At 36.0% G+C, this 16,334-nt stretch overlaps 3 protein-coding genes and 1 long non-coding RNA gene across 7 annotated transcripts in view; 1 reads left to right on the top strand and 3 right to left on the bottom strand.

Moving 5' to 3' along the window:
- The window catches only part of LOC131949131 (uncharacterized), a 3,437-nt gene extending 1,482 nt beyond the window's left edge, over positions 1-1,955 (bottom strand). Inside the window, exon 1 of the long non-coding RNA XR_009388124.1 lies at positions 1,822-1,955. This is a non-coding gene — a long non-coding RNA (uncharacterized LOC131949131). The remainder of the gene's footprint in view (positions 1-1,821) is intronic.
- Positions 1,956-3,964: 2,009 nt separating this feature from the next.
- Positions 3,965-10,145, top strand: LOC131949139 (partner of Y14 and mago). Of its 4 annotated transcripts, XM_059310912.1 has the most exons (4): positions 3,982-4,060; positions 5,434-5,530; positions 7,069-8,017; positions 8,805-10,145. In XM_059310912.1, the coding sequence occupies exons 2-4, from the start codon at positions 5,500-5,502 to the stop codon at positions 9,340-9,342; spliced, it is 1,518 nt and encodes a 505-aa protein (XP_059166895.1). In that variant the 5' UTR covers positions 3,982-4,060; positions 5,434-5,499; the 3' UTR covers positions 9,343-10,145. The 4 variants fall into 4 exon arrangements, with proteins under 4 accessions (XP_059166894.1, XP_059166897.1, XP_059166895.1 ...); XM_059310911.1 differs by lacking the exon at positions 5,434-5,530 and having other exon boundaries at positions 3,965-4,060; XM_059310914.1 differs by lacking the exons at positions 7,069-8,017; positions 8,805-10,145 and adding an exon at positions 5,702-7,062 and having other exon boundaries at positions 3,965-4,060.
- Positions 10,146-10,167: 22 nt separating this feature from the next.
- Positions 10,168-12,798, bottom strand: LOC131949142 (uncharacterized). The gene is made up of 4 exons (XM_059310916.1): positions 12,676-12,798; positions 11,743-11,990; positions 10,812-10,975; positions 10,168-10,508 (listed from the first exon to the last, which is right to left on the bottom strand). The coding sequence occupies exons 2-4, from the start codon at positions 11,981-11,983 to the stop codon at positions 10,371-10,373; spliced, it is 543 nt and encodes a 180-aa protein (XP_059166899.1). The 5' UTR covers positions 11,984-11,990; positions 12,676-12,798; the 3' UTR covers positions 10,168-10,370.
- Positions 12,799-13,767: 969 nt separating this feature from the next.
- On the bottom strand, positions 13,768-16,260 carry LOC131949132 (biogenesis of lysosome-related organelles complex 1 subunit 1). The gene is made up of 5 exons (XM_059310901.1): positions 16,071-16,260; positions 15,118-15,190; positions 14,738-14,870; positions 14,552-14,639; positions 13,768-14,114 (listed from the first exon to the last, which is right to left on the bottom strand). The coding sequence occupies exons 1-5, from the start codon at positions 16,129-16,131 to the stop codon at positions 14,107-14,109; spliced, it is 363 nt and encodes a 120-aa protein (XP_059166884.1). The 5' UTR covers positions 16,132-16,260; the 3' UTR covers positions 13,768-14,106.
- Between the last annotated feature and the right edge of the window lie 74 nt (positions 16,261-16,334).

Below are 16,334 nucleotides of genomic sequence, written 5' to 3'. Positions count from 1 at the left end.
GCGAAAACTGCAAACTCGATTCACTATTTTTTAATTGCAATGGATGAGTCGCTGGACAGCTGTTCCACCTCTCAACTGCATGTGTTTTTCATTATGGGTGTGGTTGAAGACATGAACATAACACAAGAGCTGGCTTCCCTACATAATATGTATGGCACTGTTACCGGAGAGGACATATTCAATGAGTTAAAGACAAAATTTGCTGATTATAACTTGGACTAGACTAACCTCAGTTACCTGACTGTAGATGGGGAAAAGTACATTAGTGGCATATAAAGAAATGTTTGGTTGGACAAGAGAATGAGAAAAATATTCTACAACCAATGCTCCTGCACTCTATTATTCATCAGCAAGCTTTGAGTGCTAAATATATGGACATTAGCAGTGTACTGAATCCTGTGGTGAAGATGGCGAATTTGATAAGGTCACATGGGCTCAACCATAGATATAGAATACGTGAATAATAATTTGAGAGCAAACTTGAACCTCGAGTGTGTTGTCGGCCCCCCGACAGTGTTTCTTTCAGATTGTTTTCTCTGGGGGGGGGGGGGGGACTTGAAATTTGTATATATTTCTATATAAATTATATTTGGGGGGGGGGGGGGGCGGGGCGGTAGACGTTTTTCGGGGGGGGGGGTCCATAACACCGAAAATATGCTCGAAGAAACTCTGGCCCCCGAAATGATATTTGATAGTCAATGCGGCCCTCGGTCTGAAAAGTTTGGAGACCCCTGTAGTAGACCATTGGATGACTGGGCGTTGGAAATACAAGCACAAAGCCTGAGCAGTAAGATGAGAAGAGCTAAATGTTGCCCATGTATCAGAACAACATCCCTCTCTCCATACAGCTGATAGACCCTAGGGACAGGAAGTTATCCATACAACTTGAAATCAAAAGTGTCGAAGGAGCTGCCGAAAAGAAAGCAGTTGGTAATCCTCTCGCCCAAGGGGCTCAACTCCTGTTTAGTTTCGGAGCTTTCTTTCCTAGATGGGTTACTGTTCCTGGCTTCATCGGTTATGTTTTGACGCTAACTACATATTAGTATTAATCAGCAGTTGATGCGACATTTCAAATGTTAGATTAAGATTAGATCTGTATAAATGTTATTGGCGATTTAAACGAACATGACTTGGCTGTCGTCTTAATTTGCAAGCATTTAAAATTCAGGTTCTCTTTCCACATTGAAACAAAAATAATAAGCGTAAATAAATGAGGTTGGAATTTAATTAGTTATCATTTATAATCATTGTAAAGTGAGGATTGATTAAGAACAAAAAAAACCGCTTATTAAACAATTTCTTTGTTATAGAACACGAGGCAATTGTTACAAAGTATAACTGCTAACAATACAATCCATCAACTCCATGCCACGGTGTGGCCTAGCAGTAGCGAGCTAGACTGCCAACCCGAAAGTCTCGTGTCAACCCAGCTCTGAGCGGTACCCAACTCACATTAGGGTAACAAAGGCGGCTGGGCATAGTGCTGACCACACTATCCCTTCATATGCTGAGTTCTCTGAAGCAGATGAACTCTACTTCATATGTCTTGAGCATGAATGGGAAAAGATGATAATTCCATACACGTATAGATCTACTAAAATTTAAATCGGATTCAAATTCAACGTGTCTAACGTTTATGTATTTTCCATGACATATTTTCTTACACGCTGTAAGCAAATATATAAGACAATTATTTTATTAAAATCGATTTGGTTAGGATTAGTTTGGATTAAAAAGATTATCGATAAAACTTCTACATGCTGAACACATTATTATGTATTTGGCAGGTGTGCAGGTGAAATAGCATACAGTGAGACATACCGTTTTAAACTATAACAGATGAAGAATAAGGTCTTATCGATATTTTAACTGCTGGAAAATTTTGAAAGGCGGATCAAAGGACCGGACAACACTACAAGTGGGAGAAAAAGACGATTGAAGTCGCCATTTTTTTCTAAATTAATTCATGATAATAAATCGGCATCCGTTCAATATCTGAATGGTTCTGGTGCACGGTGTTAATAATTAGGATAATTTATCAATTAAGATAGTAGGGTTCGTGTGTAGATGCTGGATTGGCTTATTGAAGTCACAGCGGCGGATTATGGGGGAGGCTTAGCAGTGGATAATAAGAGAGACGTTCTGGCGGATTATAGAGGAGATGGGTGGATTATAGGAGAGACAGTGTGGTGGATTATAGGAGAGACAGTGTGGTGGATTATAGGAGAGACATTGTGGTGGATTATAGGAGAGACAGTGTGGTGGATCATAGGAGAGACAGTATGGTGGATTATAGGAGAGACAGTGTGGTGGATTATAGGAGAGACAGTGTGGTGGATTATAGGAGAGACAGTGTTGTGGATTATAGGAGAGACAGTGTGGTGGATTAACAGAGGAGACTGGTGGATCGTTAAGCTAGAGAACGCGTAGGTACCTGGGGGTGGTTGGTCATCAGAAGTACCGCTTTAAACATATATCGAGAGGCGTATGACAAGAATAGTTACACTAGGGACAGCGTGAGGACCCGTGGTAGTTAGTTATCGGATGTCTTACGCGGAAGAACGATGTGACCGGACGCAGTGGCGTAGCGAGGTCGGGTGTCAGCCTTGCGGCACTTAATGGTGTCACCCCTCAGAGGCGTAGCGACCCTTCCCCGGACCAAACTTTCAATTATCGATTTGCACCACCCCCCTCAAACTTTCGATTTGCACCCTCCCCCCCCCCCCCCTACCCGCTCAAACTTTCGATTTGCACCTCTTAAAAGACTATTTAACACTCGAATTAATCACTTGATTAAGTGGAATTATTATTTTTCTGTGTATATTTTGCTATTTTTTTGCCTTGGTGTCACCCCCTAAATGGTGTCACCCGGTGCGGTCCGCACCCCCTTCCCCCCCCCCCTCGCTTCGCCCCTGACCGGACGTTATCTCGAACGTCGAGTGACGATCCGCAACAAGGCGCCAATGGATGAAAGACACATCTCCCTCGGTCGGCAGTGGGTGGGGTAACCTTGTGGTATATAATAGGAAGAGTGGCTCTGGTTGAAGGTCGAGCAACTATAGGCCTTGGAGAGTGTCAGACCTAAGGCTTGACACGAAGACGGGCTTATTGGCCAAGCTGATGTCTTGTTCCCGTCAGTCTGCCATCGTGTTCCCGCTGGCACGGTGTCGTCGTAACCCTGGAGGTCGTGTTCGCGTAGCCAGATGTATGTTCCCGTGACCAGATGTCTTGTTCCGGTGGCCGGATTTTTTGTTCCGGTGGCCCGATAGCCAGAGTTTCTTCCAGCCCCTTCTACCCCCCCCCCCCCCCCCGAACGAGATGGATTTTATATAGTAAACATACACTTTTTCTAGTGTCCGCCCCCTCGAAAAATGTTGACCGCCCCCCCCCCCCCCGGAAAATTTCAAGTGCCCCCCCCCCCCCCCGGAGAAAAAAAACTGGAAGAAACATTGCCGATAGCGTACTGTTGCCGGAGGTCTTCTAGCTCTACGTTGGCCTGATAGCCTATGTTGTTTCCGTGGCATAATGTTTTGTTCCTATGGCCGGAAATCGTCCTGTTACTTTGTGTCGGACCATATTAGAGTACTTCGGTGTATTCATGGAACAAATTATATATATATATATATATATATATATATATATATATATATATATATATATATATATATATATATATATATATATATAGCCTAACGATATATATAGGCCGATATATATATATAGGCGATAATGGGATATTAAATATATAGACTATATTGGGGAAGCCAAATCGAAAGTTCGCCCCGGACGCCGGAGTGGGTCGCTGCGCCTCTGAAAGAGACAATGATGGATATTAATGGAACCAAAGTTTTGTAACTAAAAAGTTAACTAGTAGTGTAAGTTAATCACTAATTTTAGGATTAGTGAGAGTTTCTCCAGACCGAGCCAAAGTACCAGGATGAATAACTCTCAGAAACTATCGCAGCATAGATCTAGTAGATTTTAAGAGTTGCAGCCCTTTGTATAACAAAAATGGCGACCAACCAAGAGAGAGCAGGGGTTATTCGTGATGAAAAAACAGGTAGATTTGGATTCTAGTCTCACTAGAGTTTGATTTTAAATTAAAATTTGATGACAAACTAAAAATTAAATTAAATAGTTTTCTCGTTTTTAAAACAGAAAAGTAGAATAGATCTAGAATCTAGATCCATTTTGTTTTTCTATTTAAGTATTTTTTTTCTGCGAAAATATTTTCGGTAATCTCTGACTCTGTGTAATTCTAATCATTCTAATAATAGAATCTATTGGCTAGTACTAATAACACTTCACAGTTCTAAACTAAAAACTTGTTCAATTAAAGATCAACAATCAATCACATTCACAATGCCCAATGTACTACATTGAATGTAGTTCTTTAAATAATCGTTTGAAGCTAGTGAAAGAAAGTTGATTCAAGAATGATTAATGATTAGGCCTAATTAATATAGATCTAGGCCTAGATCTAGATCTAATTATTAATTTAGTAATTTAAAATTTAATATGAAAACTTTCAGCCTCCTCGGCTCATCACTATCCCTAAAAATGTAGATCTATTTAGTAAGGGAAAAACATACACTATTAAATGTAGGACTAGATAATGTAGATATGTTCTGAAAATATGAAACATTCTTTCAAAAAGATGCTATGTCGTCAGAATGAACAGGGTACTATTTGACGCCCAGAGTTCCCCAGCGGTATTTTGGCACCTGGAATAATTTGATTCAACTGTCAAACTATACCAGGCACATCAGCCAATACCCCGTTGTTGCGTAACTGGAGCATCCAAGGCTCCCCCATGAGCACTACGGTATATATGGATATGATGGCCTACTATAATCATTGACTAAACAAACATGACGCACCCGCTAGTGGTTAGGTGACCAGGAGCTCTCACGGCTGTTAAATGTGATTCTTCAAAGTCCGATTAAATCCAACAAACATTACTTTCTTATTACTGAATTTTCAATCCAGGAGAATTGAAAAATTTTCTCAAAAGTCTGGAGATGTCTTGAATATCAGATGTTGTATTATAGAGCACGAGCAATTATATCCCAACTCCTATATTTTAACTGAAAAACTTGTAGGTTATCTTATACACCCAATCATTTCATACAAAGAAAAATACTGCATTTCTGCTAATTATTCTTTTATACTGAAATAAAATATTTATAACTATTACAAACTTTTTGGTTGTAATATAGTATATAGTAGCTTAATATCTCTAATCCTTTCCCTGTATGGTACTAATTCTAACCCATCTTAAAGTTAAAGCAAACGCCTCTTTTACATTAAGCATTTAATACTTCAGCATGTTGAATGTGCAATAATATTAATCTTGCTTTAGTGCTGATCCATATAAGCAAAGTAGATCTGTTATTGTAAAAATTTCCGTAGACTTAAAAGTATTTTTTGCAGGAGAATTGATACTTCCTGCAACACAGCGTCCTGATGGGACATGGAGAAAACCAAGACGTGTAAAAGATGGATACATTCCACAAGAGGAAGTTCCAGCGTAAGTTACTTGAACTATTTTTGTCCCAATTATTCTGCTTTCTTTTAATGTTAATCTGGAGTTACAAATAATTATTTTTAATGTGATTTATTTTAGAATACTTTAGTTGCGTATTGTCGTTTTTCTTCTCTTAAACAAAACTGTGTAACCTAATTTTAAACCACTTTGCAGTTATGAAACAAAAGGCACACAATGGGCTAAAAGTAAACCAGATTACCCCATTGGTCTCAGTCCTGTCGATGTTGAAAAAATGAGACAGGCCAAAAGTAAAGAAGCATCTGAACCAGACACTCATGTTTCTAAGTCTTCAAAAAAGAACGCAAAGAGAAAGGAAAAAAGAAAACAGCAACAGAACACACCAGCCAGCATTTCTAGTGTTGATAGTGCTTCAGCTGCCTTGTCAAAAGCAAGGATCTCACCACCAGAACAAGTTGAAGCCAATAATTCCCAAATCTCCCAAGAAGAAATAGTGAAAAAGATTAAATCTTTGAAGAAAAAACTTAGACAGATTGAAGATTTAGAAGCAAAGATTGCTAGTGGATCATTAAGCAATCCAGAAAAAGAACAATTAGAAAAAATAGAAAGGAAAAAATATATAATTGATGAAATTAATGATCTAGAACTTGATCTTGAGTGATTTCCTGTTCACTTGTTGTTTTTTGTTCACTTGTTGAAGTTTTTGAAGTGAAGTGTTTGAGCTGTATTTCTCTCTTTCTCAGTGGGCATGCAGAGTTAAAAAAATAAAAACCTCTTTAAATGTAGTTATATATACAGGGAAAAAATGCTGGTGGGAGTGTCATTTTAGTTATGCAACTGTACAAAACATGCAGTTGTTAAAATATTATCAGATCAATGTGTACTTCAATACAAAAATGATGTCCTATGCATGTTAGCTAAATTTTTAATTAATTTATTTTTTAAAGAGAGGAAAATGGCTGTAGTTTGATTTTCAGTATTTCTTTTTTTTTTATTCTTGTTTCATTTAAGTATTTTTTTATTTATTTTTTTTTTTTTGGAAATTTCTCATTTGTTTTTTGTATTTTTAAAAGTGCATGTTTTGAAAATGTGCACTTTTTTTTTATAATATTAATTATTACTTCAACATTAGAAAATGTAACTCTAATTTAATAAAAATCAACATTAAATAATATTTTAAAATCAGCTTCCTGAATTTTTACTTATATTTAAATACAGTGGTTGCACTCTTAAAAATGGGAATGTTAGTTTTGTATTTATGATTACTGTAATGTGCAGGCTCTCTTGGTTAAGATTTATGTTGTCATTTTAAAAGGTCAAAATCACAGCATATCCATAGGTCATTCATTAACTTATGGTTATAAATAAAGGTTCATTTTTAATTTATCATGAAACCCATTGAAAAATAAACATTATGCACTTAACTGTTCACTCTGAAACTTCATTGTTAATTAACCATGTAATTACAATTCACGTAAATAACTTAATAAACCCAATCAATTTTGTTGTATTGTGGAGTATATTTTTCACTTGGTCACTAAATACGTTTTTCATAATTTCAGATGTCAGTAAATTACGTATAACCAGCAAATGTCAATTACCAATAATGGATGCTGAAAGTTCTTCTGCTAAACAAGATATGGAGACTATCACATCGGACGGAAATATTTCTACCAAACCGTATTCTACAAGTCTACATTCTGCACCAGAGACTGCAAATGTTGCTGAGATTATTCCTTGTATAATTTCCTCTGCTAGAGCATCATTATCTTTAGAACCACCGTGCAATCCACCTAATGTGCTGATCACCTATGGGGACTCTAATGAAGAACATGACAAAAGCCCTGAGAGAAAACATAAGCGAAATAAAGTTAAACCATCATTACATTCCTCCCAAACAAAAGATCCTGATAAAAATACTGCCAAGGTTAAACTAGATGTATTGCCTAAAAGTAAAAAGAAACTAAAATTGAATACTCAGTGGGCTGAAGAATTAACTGCTTTAACTTTGGCTGTTTCAATAGGGTATGAAAATCCCTATCAGAAATTATTAATGGGTGGAAGTAAAGATCAGGAAACAACAAAGTACGTGACTCCAGTAGAAATAATTCAGCAGCTACTTGATTACAAAAAATCTGGCAAGTGCTCTTGTTTAGACAACTTATGTATACAAGACATAGCAGCTCATAGGATTGAGGTCACACTTCTTGATAGACATTCTAGGGATGTGTTCATCATGGGGATGCTGCGTTGTGCAGTCTTTTCTAAAAAGGAAAAGAAGGCTGGTGGTTCACGTAGTTGTAATAGGTTTAACTACCGCATATTGAACACTAAAATATGTCACGCCTGTTTCCTGCATGTCAATAATATCCGTGGGAAATATATGAAGAATTTAAAGAAACATTTTTCTACTCATGGTGTTACTTCAAGAGTCCATGGTAATATTGGTAGGAAGCCTTATCATGCTATCACATCTGTTGACATCAATGATGCTGTGGATTTTATCAACTCGTAAATATTATTACATTTTCATTTAACAGTTTTAAATTATGATATTTTTTTCAAGATGGACTTTGAGTTTTTATCATGATAATAGCATACACCTCCTATGTGTTCTGTGGTCTCAGAAGAAAGGCTGATGCAATATTTCTAGAGGATTTTATCAGTGCTTTACCAATCATGTATTTTTAGAAATGTGGCCTTGTTTTCTAAAACTAAGTTGTTTAAATGTAAACAAAGCATGCCCTGTATTTCTTGGATTATTATTAAATTATAGTTATTGGGGCATGGGTTTTGTCCACACTGCCGTCTGGACATGTAATAGTGAGGTAGAACGCTCAGCCTCTGTGTCTGCCCATGTATCAGGTGCGTCACAGTACGCTCTTGGTAGCCACCAGTTATACTACCATATCGGCGCCAGGTACAGCCCTTGGTTCAGTTTTGTCATTAAATGTCGTGTTTTGCCATGTCCCTACAGTAGGTTGCTCTTTAAAACAAATCTCACCTTGCTGGAGCGTCAAAGGATGCGCCTGATTTGATTTAGTGAACAATTAAAGTAGCCCATTGTATCCATAGTGTTCTGCTCTCTTTAAAACAAACATTAATGCATATTGGACAAAGACACACACACATACTTTATATATATATATATATGTATATATATATATATATATATATTTAAATATATATTTAAATAAAAATACAAAGCTTGAAAACCACATCAAAAAATAAATTATTACAATTCGCAGTATCAGAATCTTTTAATGTATTAAAATCAATGTATTTATTTTTATTCCAGTTATGCATCAACTTATGGAACACCATCTCCGAAGGCACCAAAAAATGTTCGAGCAAAAAGAGTTATTAGACTTCCAACTGCTGTCACGATTAGATCAGTTCACAAGCTTTACAAAGAGCATTGTGTGCAGACTGGGAAAAGAGATGTGGCTATGGCCTCGTTCAGAAGGATATGGAATCAACACACTGCCCATGTTAAACTTTCAGTGAATGATTCTCCCTCTCCAAGTAAATTAAAACCAACAAAAAACACTACGCCAACACAGACTTTTCAAATGGAAGAACATTTGGCTGCAAAGAATTCGGTAAATGCCAAAAACGATTATGGAAATAGTGAAATGCATATTGCACCATCAAAGCCTCTTTTAACACCAAGTAATTACACTAATAGTGACACTTCCATGACTCCAGGAAACACAGTGACTATGTTCCTTAACAATGGCCATTCCACAGAATTGATTCAGTACAACTATATTTACCCACAGAATATTGTACAACTTCAAAGCAGTGTTCAGTATGACAATCAGAATCAAGTGTGACCTAGAGCAAAGGTTCTCTGATTAACACTCAGCCTATCTAGTCCTAATATAAAAACAATCTGGGTCTTCCAATCCTTGTTTATATACTTGTCTTTTTTTTATGTAAATATTTTCCTGATATTTATTTACTTTAAATTGGATCTGGTATTTTCAATTTATTTTAATTATATTTTTCTTTAAACATGGAAGGTAACAATGGATTAATTCATGTAAGATTTGATTTTAAACATGGTTTGTCATTTGGGTACATGTATATCTTACTTTATTTCTTAAGTGTTTTTTCTACTACTTGTTACTTAGGAAACACTTCAACACAGTTGTTTTTTTTACTTCAGAACTTCCTTATCCAGAGAGCAAATTAATATCTAGTCCAGACCAACTGAGTTGATCATTTTTAGGCTATGAGGTTAAAGTCTGGCTAAGTGGCTATTATCCCCACCATTGGCCTGGTACTGGCACATGGGCCATTGCTCACAGGAAATTAACATCTAATTGCCTTAATTAAATACTCAGTAATTTGATGATTATTATGCTATCTATGTTTATAAAACTGCATGTATGACAGAGTAATATTTGCTATAATTTATTTTGTTAATGATTATACAACTGTCTAGTTTTGTAAACAGAAATTTTATGCACTATAAATTATAAAAAATTTGTGCATCCTGTTTTGTTTTTTTTTAACTTGATTCTTAAAAGTGATGTTTTGGTCAAAGTTTTAATAAAAACTGAAAATAAAATAATATTGAACAAACTTGCCACAAGGAATTTTAGTATAAAGATAACAAGTCATTTTAAGATGGTTATGTTTATTATTTAAACAGCTGGGCCACTTAACAAAATCTCTTTCGGTTTAATACTTACATTAAAATGTAGTGTTTTTAATCCCAATAAAACATTGAAACCGCATTCACGTAATTTTTTTTTTATAGGTAAAATTTATCTGAACATTTAAAAAAAAACCACCTTTTCACTTTCTTTTTAGATTGTAAAATTAATCTGAATATGTAATTTTTTAAAAGATACATTCATTCAAGCATTGGCCTTTCCATCATGGCAATAAATTCTTGCAGGTCAATCACACCATCTCCATTTTTGTCTGCAAATGAAATCATTTCTTGTAGCTTTTCCCTAGATATGTCTTCTCCAAGTTCTTGGTTCACTGCCTGCCAAACAGATTCACATAGTAAAGCTTGCTTAGTATAGGAGCAAATGTCTGGTCATACATAATTATAATAGCTAACTATAGTTAAGAAAAGCTGATGAATTCTTGTGGAGAAACTCCTGAGTGAGTCATAACAATGTTCAATGAAAAACTTCTTGAATGAAGTGGGTGCAAATTAGTGTAAATCTACTAAATGATTTGTTGAAAAAAAAGTGGGTCTGGTATAGAGTGTGATGAGATCATGTCTAAATAATACAGTATATGACTCTGAGTAAAGGTAAATGTAGAGTTCTGCTAAGTTTACCTCTAAATTATCAAGGGAAATTACCCCAGTTTCAGGGGAGCTAAACATTTTAAAAGCCTTTCTGACATCTTCTTTAGAATCATCTCCTGTCATGACCAGGTTTAGTAGGTTATAGAAATCTTTGAAGTCTATCATTTCATTATCAGTCGTTCCTGTTACCTTGGCTGGAAGATAGGGAATTATTTTTAAACGTACGCTGATATAAGTTGCCGCCCTTTGTTGTCAGTATTACCTCCCTTTAAAGGTGGAATAATAATTACTGTCCATCACACATCTGATTGGTAATCTGTTTAAGACTATTACTTGTAGAAAAGCATGGATTAAAATAAATGTGTAGATGTGTTATTGATTTAGTTCCTAATTTGGTTGTACTCTAAAAAACCACTACTAAACTATGCAACTGATCCTTATGTAAAGCAGAAAGGTTAAAACGGAGGTAGCCAACATCTTGTGTTGTGAGATGGGTCTTATACTCCTACTGTTTAGTGCTTTTTCTGAGCCATATTTACCTAAACACTCCATCATGTAGGTGTAATCCAACCTTTCCCCCGACCTCTTGAAATAGTTTTTTTTAAGTGCTGTTTTCTTGAGTATTTTACTAAAATATGTGGGGAGAGTAATAGTCATCACAATTGACACACAGCCAACGATATATTTCTATCTACCAGCTCTCTTACGAAAGGAAACAACAGGAATAAACACTGTGATCATTCCTACAATTATATTATACAGGTAAAATGTTCCCATTTGAGTCCCATAAGGCAGATGAAGTAAAGTACAATGGGTTTTTTTTTACCATAGCATATGAAACGATGGTGTTGTTGGCACAATTCCCTGCCTCCTTCAATTTCTCTAACTGGCTAACAGTCGAGCGCTCTGCCACTCGACAAACTAAAGGTAAATTACAGTGGTATGTTTCTAGCTTCCCTACCGATAAGATCGTCAACTTGGCTGAACTTGGGTTCGAACCCTAGAGCTCTCATCGCGAGCATGAAGCCTCTTTGCTCGATCAGACCACTTCCCCTGGGGTCGAAGATACCAAACGCCTTGCTCAGCTCCAGCTTTTGTTTGGTGGTGAGCTCTGGCCGGGCTCCAAACTTCTTCTGGGGCACCTCCTGCTCGAGCAGGTCTTTCAGATTAGACGCCTTTGCTTTATCGCTTGCTTGAGACATCGTAGCACTGGATCGAAAGCGAACAAGGAAATGTATGTTTGTGGTGGTAAGTATGGTCCTATACAGAAAAGTAGCTAGAATTGGAGGCGCACAGTGGAGAAATATAGGCCTAGGGAGGATGTGCTCTCAGGAAGCAGTAGCCCCCTCCCTCCCCTCAAAGAGATGTCTGAAGGAGACTGGGCACTGGCGTCGCTATGTCGGGTAACACGCGGTGCGGCACTTCATGGTGTCAGCTTCCCCCCCCCCCCCTTCCTACACACACCAAAGGATATATATATATATATATATATATATATATATATATATATATATATATATATATATATATATATATATGGGGGTAGAGCTGTGTGTGAGTATGTATCTATTGTCTAGATTAGATGGTCAATGTGTAGGCCTACTTTTAAGACTTTTAGTTTTAACACCAATTATTCATTTACTGAACAGGCAACAAGCATTTTTTTTCCATATATTTTGCAATTGTTCGTGTTGGTGTCACCCAGTGCGGTCCGCACCCCCCGCCTCGAGACGCCTCTGAGACTGGGGTCTAGTATAGATCCATGTCGGCAGTGTTCAAGCTATCACGACAGTTTGTTGGGAGGGGTGATATTATTTAACTAAGATAGTTATAGGATAATAGGACTATCTAATAACATATTAAATATAATTCACAATTAAACAGCATATCAGACCATGTCAGCTAGACGCCATATCAGTTGATTGACTGTAATAGAAACGGATGCCGTCAACCAAATAGCAACCTATTCTTTATGTATCAAACATCTGAAAACAAGACGCGCTAGATGTTGAAAGTCGCGCTGATTTACAACTGGTGCTATACGGTGCATAACAAATATCCTATTATCCAAGCATAGGTGAAGAAAATGATATAATCGAGGGTATTATTTATGTAGGGAGGGGAGAGTGTTCTGTTTGTGAAGCTGGTTCAGGATATAAGCTCGTTCTGAGATAATGTAGTATAGATAATAGTTCTATAGCTTTTTTGCTTAAATAACGCATGTTACGTGTGTGTGTATGCGGGGGTGGGGAGAGGACAATGACCTTTTCTAACTTAGTGCGCCATTTAGATGGTTTATTCATTATTACACCCCCCCCCCCCCCCATCTATCGATTTAGCCGCGAAGAGATTTAAAAAGAAATTTGCAATGGTGAACTGATGACGGTGACTGGGCCTGACTATCCAAGGGCGATAATCCGGTATTCGATATTTTGATACCCCACACCCTCTAGTACTGTCGTCTAAAGTTGTCTATATTAGTATCAAATGTACGAGAAGCTGTATCTGGAATTGCCTTACAAAGAGCTTTATTTAAAACAGTAATAAGTTTGTCAAAAAGATTTTTTAAAAAGTAGTTATTGGCTAACTTAATTGAAGTGTGATACATGTATATCTATACATAAACAAATGTAATGATGAGGTGGCTAAAGAAAGTAGACCACCAATACATCCATTTGGTTTGAGCCTCTTACTGAGTGAGCCCATTCTGCCTAAGGGGGGGGGGGGGGGGTAAATTCCTAGAACTGTACAGAATACAAAATATATGCAACAAAGGGTATAGAAATGGAATTTACAAAGGCATATATGTATACACACATAAAATTGTGTAAAAATGTGCTGCCTCTTTTTGCCCCCCCCCCCCTCCCCCCCCCCACAAAAACCTGAATACCCTCTGGGTGTCACAAAGTGATGCACACTGTAACTTATTTTTAATTTCAGATGAAAGAAAAAACTCACATGGTATAGAGGAACAATACAAAAAGAATATTTTAATGATCAATTACTTTTATTCATCATTGGAATTAAACAATATGTGATTACTTTTATTCATTAATAAACTGACAATGTTTAAAAATAACATTTTTATTGCACGTGAAAAAAACCCCTGGTACAGTTTCATTCACCCAAGTAGCTTGCAACACAAAAAAAAGCACATTTATTGGTATTTGATTACGCATTTTACAATGCTCACAGAGAAATTGTCTTGGAATTTTCTAGTGAAACAATAAATCATCACAGGTGGGTATTTCTTTGTATACACAAAGCTGGTCAGTGTTTCCAAACATGGTGCAGCCAAACTTTTTGGATAAAGTTAAAGTACATCTCATTCAGCTGGGAAAAAAGTTTATCAAGATTAGACTACCAAAATGAAAAAAAAAAGCCAAATGAAAAAGGCATACAATTAATGAAAGGTCTTATATTAAAATAAAATAGAAATATTAGAAAGCAGTTGACATAAAAAATGTGATCACACGAAGATATAGTTTGACACAAGTAAGCTCCTGAACAGCTTCAATTTAAATGTTACAACTGTTCTAACTTGAAAGACGGCGTTTTATTTTTAAAATAGGTAAAACTATGTTGCATGTTTTTAAACATTATTTTACAAAATTGTAACAGAACATGGAAAGTTATCTTTAAATAACTTCTAATGTGATTTTTGGGGGGAAAATTTGGTAGCAAATGATCAAAGGTTGGAACTAATTTTAAAAGGGTACTAAACTTCAAAGATAAAGCATGTGTATCAAAAAATGTAAGTTAATTCTTACTTTTGCTATATGCGTACTCTAAGGCACTTGAAATAGTCCTCATATCTGTTTCAATACTCTTTGCCCAATTTTCAACATCACCTATTTCCTAAAACAAAATTATAATAATCTAAATGAACATGGTTCATTCTTTTTTATTTATAAGTGACTTAAATATATAGAAAATGACAATAATGTAAATAGAACCTTTAATGCAGTATTAAAATCTTCCACCAGTTTAAGCCACTGCATAGTCTGCTTGGAAAACTGGGCTGCGTTGGCCTGAAGAATGCGGGTCTCTGTATCCAGCTTCTTCTGGTTAACGTAAGCCTGAGCTACTCTGTACATTTTAACACACAAAAATATAAATTTGGGTAAGATACTAGAAATCAGTCAGAATCAGTAAAGTAATTAGGTAAAACTCCATTTTAGTGTATTTTATTCCCCGCTCAAACGGAGGTGAACGTGAAGCGGGGAATAAAATACGCTAAATTGGAGTTTTACTAAATAATTAACATGCCCAGCAAATAATTTTACAATTTTATATAAATAATAATTAATCTGCTAATAATTATGTTACTTTTTACCCAGCATTTAAGTGATCAACCAACACATGTGACAGAGCTGTGGCTGCAGTTATTGCATCTCGTTTTCGTTTATCTGAGTAAAATTATAAACTTATATATAGGCCTATATAATATTATATTATTATAGTATAGGCCTAGTCAGTAGCCTAGTAGTAGTAGTACTAGACATCTAGAGTAGTAGTACAAGTGACAGTACAGACAGAGACAGTAACCTAAGAGTAACCTTAGACTTAGTTTAGTAGTAGTAGTAGGCCTATAAGTATAATTAATAATTAATTAGGACCAGGGGTCTGTCCATACATGATGTCACACTTGTAGGGGGAGTTCCATAATTTTGTGATGGTGTGTGATGGGGGGGGGGGGGGGTCCAGATGGTGTGAAGTCATTTTTTTGCATTATAAAAAAGCAGAGTTAAAAAAGATTTTTAGCTGTTATTTCATGTTTTAGAAAACGGTTTTAATAAATTGTAATAGGAATTGACAAAAAAATACTCTATGTTGGCAGAGTTCTGACAAGATTTTGGAAATATATCGATGTTTTAAGAAAAATTCAACATCAATTTGGGGGGGGGGGGGGGGTGTCGGCTGAGGTGTGACGTCATTTTAGGTAAAAATTGGCAAAAAAGCGTGACGTCATTTATGGATGACCCCCCCCCCCCCCCCCCCAAGGCTATTTACTATTTACTAGTTGAATAAGTAGATCTGTACTATAATTTGATTATTTAAGCCTACTATTAATAATTAATTAATTAGGCCCTATTAAATTTTTATTATAACTTTAATTTAACTATTTATTTAAATTTAGGCCTAACTGTCACTGAGAACAAAAAATTAAAGTTTGTCAGTTTCAGTTTGTGATATTGATCATATTAAATATTAGGCCTAACATAATTAAATTTAATAACATATTCATTATTTTATTATTCATTCATGAATAATGGCAAAGTATTGAACCTTGAATATCTTTACGAGCTTGTTGCCTTGACTGGTGCTGCTTAACTAAATTGGACAGCATATTCAAACCATCCACAAATTATTGTCTACTTAGAAGTAAACTAAACAAATTGGCCCAAGAATGAGTATAACAGACTATGAAGTATGAAGAGGTTGGTAAGCCAAATCCGGAAATAAAAGTTGTTTGTTTACAAAGCTGCGTTTTGTTTTACCAGTTTGGACTATCTTTGTCTGCTAGCATTTCTACTTCAGAAATATATTCAT

Source organism: Physella acuta, unplaced genomic scaffold (genome assembly GCF_028476545.2).
Source record: "Physella acuta isolate Inbredline_101_S28 unplaced genomic scaffold, ASM2847654v3 ptg000675l, whole genome shotgun sequence".
NCBI lineage: Eukaryota > Metazoa > Mollusca > Gastropoda > Physidae > Physella > Physella acuta.
Note: the sequence above shows the minus strand (reverse complement) of the source record. Positions and strands in the feature narration are given on the sequence as shown.

Bases quoted from the DNA above. Each gene is read 5' to 3' on its own strand.
- LOC131949139 (XM_059310911.1), top strand. From the start codon at position 4,012: ATGGCGACCAACCAAGAGAGAGCAGGGGTTATTCGTGATGAAAAAACA. The intron at 4,061-7,068 runs GTAGATTTGGAT...TCATAATTTCAG, and splicing joins TATTCGTGATGAAAAAACAG to ATGTCAGTAAATTACGTATA. The intron at 8,018-8,804 runs GTAAATATTATT...TTTTTATTCCAG, and splicing joins GCTGTGGATTTTATCAACTC to TTATGCATCAACTTATGGAA.
- LOC131949142 (XM_059310916.1), bottom strand. From the start codon at position 11,983: ATGTCTCAAGCAAGCGATAAAGCAAAGGCGTCTAATCTGAAAGACCTG. The intron at 10,976-11,742 runs GTAGGGAAGCTA...CCTATCTTCCAG, and splicing joins CCAAGTTGACGATCTTATCG to CCAAGGTAACAGGAACGACT. The intron at 10,509-10,811 runs GTAAACTTAGCA...TCTGTTTGGCAG, and splicing joins TTTCCCTTGATAATTTAGAG to GCAGTGAACCAAGAACTTGG.
- LOC131949132 (XM_059310901.1), bottom strand. From the start codon at position 16,131: ATGCTGTCCAATTTAGTTAAGCAGCACCAGTCAAGGCAACAAGCTCGT. The intron at 14,871-15,117 runs GTAAAAAGTAAC...TAAAATGTACAG, and splicing joins GTTGATCACTTAAATGCTGG to AGTAGCTCAGGCTTACGTTA. The intron at 14,640-14,737 runs GTTCTATTTACA...ATTTTGTTTTAG, and splicing joins ATTTTAATACTGCATTAAAG to GAAATAGGTGATGTTGAAAA.